The 4472-nt window shown below is 38.3% G+C and overlaps 1 protein-coding gene across 5 annotated transcripts in view; it reads right to left on the bottom strand.

Moving 5' to 3' along the window:
• LOC106536304 (cyclin-dependent kinase 17) overlaps nucleotides 1-4472 on the bottom strand; it is a gene marked incomplete in the record, with an annotated part of 33085 nt that overhangs the window by 26239 nt on the left and 2374 nt on the right. For all 5 annotated transcript variants that reach the window (XM_014033514.1, XM_014033513.1, XM_014033515.1 and 2 more), the window contains 1 exon segment: nucleotides 843-1003. In XM_014033514.1, the coding sequence (XP_013888968.1) occupies nucleotides 843-972 (130 nt within the window).

Here is a 4472-nt window from a genome sequence, read left to right as displayed (position 1 = left end):
CTCATATCCTATGAATCCATGTTGCAAAATTTAAATTAAATCTATCCAAGATCGATTCATTAATTTTTTTTTTATTTATTTACCCAGCCCTAATCCCCAGCACACACACCGAACACAAACACCTCTTGGGAGATATCAAAATATGGCACAAGATATTGCCCGTAATGTTTAAGATTTGACCAAAATAGCTACAACTATGCATAAAAGAATTCTGCTTAGATGAATTCATATAGGCAGGTTCTTGAGAAAAAATTAAGAAATGTTGTCAAACTCAACCAATTATGAGTGTATCATTGTAGTTAGTAATGATAGTAAAAGTTTACTAAGTGCTAGCACTTTGTTAGCCTCATAACTTCTGAATTATCTTCATCTATCAACTTTAGAATAAACAAATCTAATGGCAGATTTAATTTGAATAAGTAGAACAAGCACGTGTGAAATGAGTGCCACTGCGCTGATAAAACGCAACGACTGCTTTCCACTTCTGCAGCTGTGCAAACTGGTTCTTCTTCACAAAATGTTAAATTAGAACTTCCTCTTGTTGGACTACAGTCCTAATTAATGCACTTGTGTTTGCTCAACTATTGTAAGTCAAAATGTTTCACATGAAATAAGTCTATAGAATGAAATCCTGTTTTAGGAAATGCATCTACAAGATTATATTTGTGCAACCTCTAGCGTGCCATTGCACTGACAAAATGCTGTTTTTCAATTCTATTAGAATGGCATTTTACTAACACAGAAGCTGCAAATAGTTCCCTTCACACTTACTGTGTGCCAGTGTGATGGTGTCTGCTGAGGTGTTTGTATGTGCTGTATGTGTGACAGTGCACACAGCTCACCGTTGTCCCTTGCAGTGGATGGCTCATCCAAAGCGATCTGTTCTGCCAGTTCAGACAGGGAGTCATCGACGGGCCGAGCGCTGCGTAGAGTCATGGACAGCCTCCGCTTGATTATCTTCATCCTGTCCATTTTCTCAGCTGCACCACCGGGGCCCACTGGCCTAAAGAAAGAGAGAGAGAGAGTAARCCACTGATTATCATCAAAAGCATCTCAAACACTGTAATCACAGCCAGTTTTCCTTCAATACAACCATCAACAGCTAGATCCACACCACCTTGTTAACCTTCAGTGGGCACAGTGAAACGACTGCAGTGCAGCCGCTGTGCATTTTCCAAAGTTCTTTGGGTTCCTGGTGATTGTGTTTGCTCACGCAGCGTGTGTTCTCATTGTTATGTATCCCCCGTGCAAACACGACAGAATAAAAAAAGACAAAGAATGAGAGACGCGCAAACCCAGAGGAGTACAGAGAGTGAGGGAGAAGTAGAACAACAAACAACCATTATCTAAAAAAAACATGTAATATGACGGAGTGTGCTGCTCTACGGAGAGTTTTAGAGAAGAACCTTTTTCTCAGATGTACTGTGACTGACACCCGTTGACTAAGGATGCTTYCTCAGTGGACCACATTTATTCAAAACTGACAGCCTGAAAGATTTCAAAGCAAAATTWAAAAAAAATGCTACAATGTTAGCTTCCCATTAAAGGAGTTTGTTTTCCTTAAAGTAATAGCAAAATGTTGCATGCAGACTATTTAACAATCTGTGCTTGGCAACACACAGACGTTTTTTATGCAGATATTCAACATCAAGTTATCGTGTATTTTTGTGTGTAAATGACATTTTTATCATTTTCTTCCCCGTGTCATGGCCTGAAGGATAAAGGCACCAATAGACTATTTCTGTTTCCCCTTCCACTTCCTGCTTCATCTATCTAAAACCAAAAGGATCCTGGAGCCAAAATGCACACACATTACACACAGTGCACCCGCCGCCCTTCACTTTGAGTCCRTTCTTGGGTGCTTCAACAAAAGCCACTTATCCTTTCAGGCTCTCAGTCTTTGAGTCAAGCAGCGCTTGGAGGGAATTCAAACAACCTCACTCAGGACAACTGGCTCTCCTCCACCACATGTGCTTAACAGAGGATGTATCGCTGACATTATCTCTGCCAGCTCGGATGTTCCTTCCTGAGACTAATTAAAGGAATAGCAGCTCGGAAAGGGTGGTTATTGACTTTTTTTAGCTTTATATCATGTTATAATGTCATTCTCTCAACAAAAAAATAAAAAAAATAAAGATCCAGTGTTGCTTTGACTCATTCGTGCATGTTAGAGAAATCCTTGAATCTCCTGCGGTAGCCATGTGGAGCTGCCTAAACGCTTGCTGGTACAAAGCACCGCCTATTTACACAAAGCTCCTCCCTGGAGCTCAGTGCACCGCCGAGCTCCCACCCCACAGAGCACCCCTGCCCCCGAAGCATTGTTGTGAAAACATGCTGAAGTGGGAGTGTCTGAAATGGTAATAAGTTTTTAAAGAGACAGAGGCCAATTTCAAGGCATTTCTTGAAAATACTGTTATGTATGAAGTTGTGATGTTTTGCGACATAATTTTTGTTAATGTTCATTAGATTTGACAACCATCTTGAACAGAGTGGATGCCAAAAACAGCCACTTGTTTTTTTGCTGCCCGCTTCATTAAATTTTTCCAGTTTTTCGTGAGATATTTTGCTAACAAACACATATGCACCCACAAGCAACCGTATATTTGCCTTTTGGCTCCTGGCAAAAAAAAGGAAGTTCATAGAGGGAGCCTTAGAGCAAAACAAGAGCAACCCTCATTTATCTCATATTATCGGCCCCCTCCTGCTTCATTTGCATATTTTCCAAAACTACATTAAGAAACACATTTGTGCAAATGACCTTACTTTATTTTCTTTACACAAACTTGGATCTGTCATTTAAACATCATCAGAAATAAACGAGTCATATTATGAGAAACAGCTGGTGATGCTCATCTTATTACCCAGTTAATAGAGGGCAATGTTATTGTCAGCATACACTCAGGTTCATATCTAAGCATGCACACACACACACACACACACACACACACACACAGAGTGAGTCACACAATAACAACTAATTTCACAGTCTTTATCTGAGCTGATCGTGGAACCAACAGGATTGGGAAACTCAATCTCAGTGGGCAAAAGAAGAGCAAAACCTTCGGGTTACAACATTAATTTACATAAATATTTAGCAGAAAATCTGAGGGTTGTTGATACTATTATAGTCTGAAACTGACAGCAGGAAAAATGAGCAGTTTACAAATATTAGAAATATTTATGAAAACCACTTTTTAATCACCTGAACAGTTCTACAGTTACTCAATGGAATTTTTTTTTACACAGTGCCACTAAGAATGGGCTTTTAATGTGATTGTGCAAAGAATACATGTTTTAGTTGGCTTACTGGCTGCACACAAAAATAACATTCTTTTTTTTTTTTTTTTTTACTTAAGTAACGTTTTGTTGTCAAGTCTATTATTTGACAGCAGAATACAAAAGCAACAGTACAGTGAATCTGTGAGAGTCGGTTTTACAAGAAGCTCTCCAAGTGTGTTGGGATATTATAGATGCAGGTGGACAATGGAGGTAAGGTTGGTACAAAAACAAGATCTTTTCTATTATCCATTAGAATAAAAAAATCTAAAGATTTTTTTTTGAGTTAAAATTAGGGCTGTGCCGAGATATTTGCCCTGATTTCTATAAATATTTGGTGATGGGCAATCGGCTGATACATGAGAAAGCCGATCTTATCCATCAATTTTATCTACCCATGCAAAAGTCTAAAAATCACCCATTGTCCACTTTGCTCTAAGAGAGAGGGCTATTGTCCAATTCAAACAGGTTTGCACTGTTTCAAACATATTGTTCAATGTTTTTCAGTAAAAACATAAATAAGTAAAAAGACAGTTAAAATTAAGATATTGATATAAAAATTTGGCAAGACAGAGATRTCAAAACAACAGTTTTTGTCAAATAGGAGGCATAATGTGTTTTCTTTGTTTTTGATATTGTTTAATTATCACTACTTTTATARGGTTCTGTATGTTGTATTCATGATTAAATACAGCAAAATAAACTATTTCAGAGGTAAAAAGATCCATGTAATACTTGGTTTATTTACATAACTTTAAATTGCTGGATGTTCGGCCCCTGTGCTGTTGACCTGCATTAACTGTGGCCCCGGGAGCAATGTTGTTGAATAGCCCTGCTGTATACGCTTAMGCTACTACTCTAAGTAAAGTTAACTGTATACAATGGTAGCAGAGATGTGGTTAGATGAAGTAGACATGTAAATTACAGTCACGTATCACGCACATATCTGGTCTGGCTAGAATAATTACATCACCTAGTAAAATCATAGCAGTAAAAGGCATTCTGCACCACCTTATGCTTGACAAAACATGGTGAGGGGCTCACAACAGATTGTTCTTGTCTCTTGTTTTCACATTATCCTGTTGTACAACCCCTGGCAAAAAGTATGGAATCACCAGTCTTAAATGAGCACTCATTCCGACATTTCATTCTGTAAAACAAACTCAGATCAAAAACACGATGCAATAATAAGGTCA

This window comes from Austrofundulus limnaeus, unplaced genomic scaffold (assembly GCF_001266775.1).
Source record: "Austrofundulus limnaeus strain Quisiro unplaced genomic scaffold, Austrofundulus_limnaeus-1.0 Scaffold1761, whole genome shotgun sequence".
NCBI classification, from domain to species: domain Eukaryota; kingdom Metazoa; phylum Chordata; class Actinopteri; order Cyprinodontiformes; family Rivulidae; genus Austrofundulus; species Austrofundulus limnaeus.
Note: the sequence above shows the minus strand (reverse complement) of the source record. Positions and strands in the feature narration are given on the sequence as shown.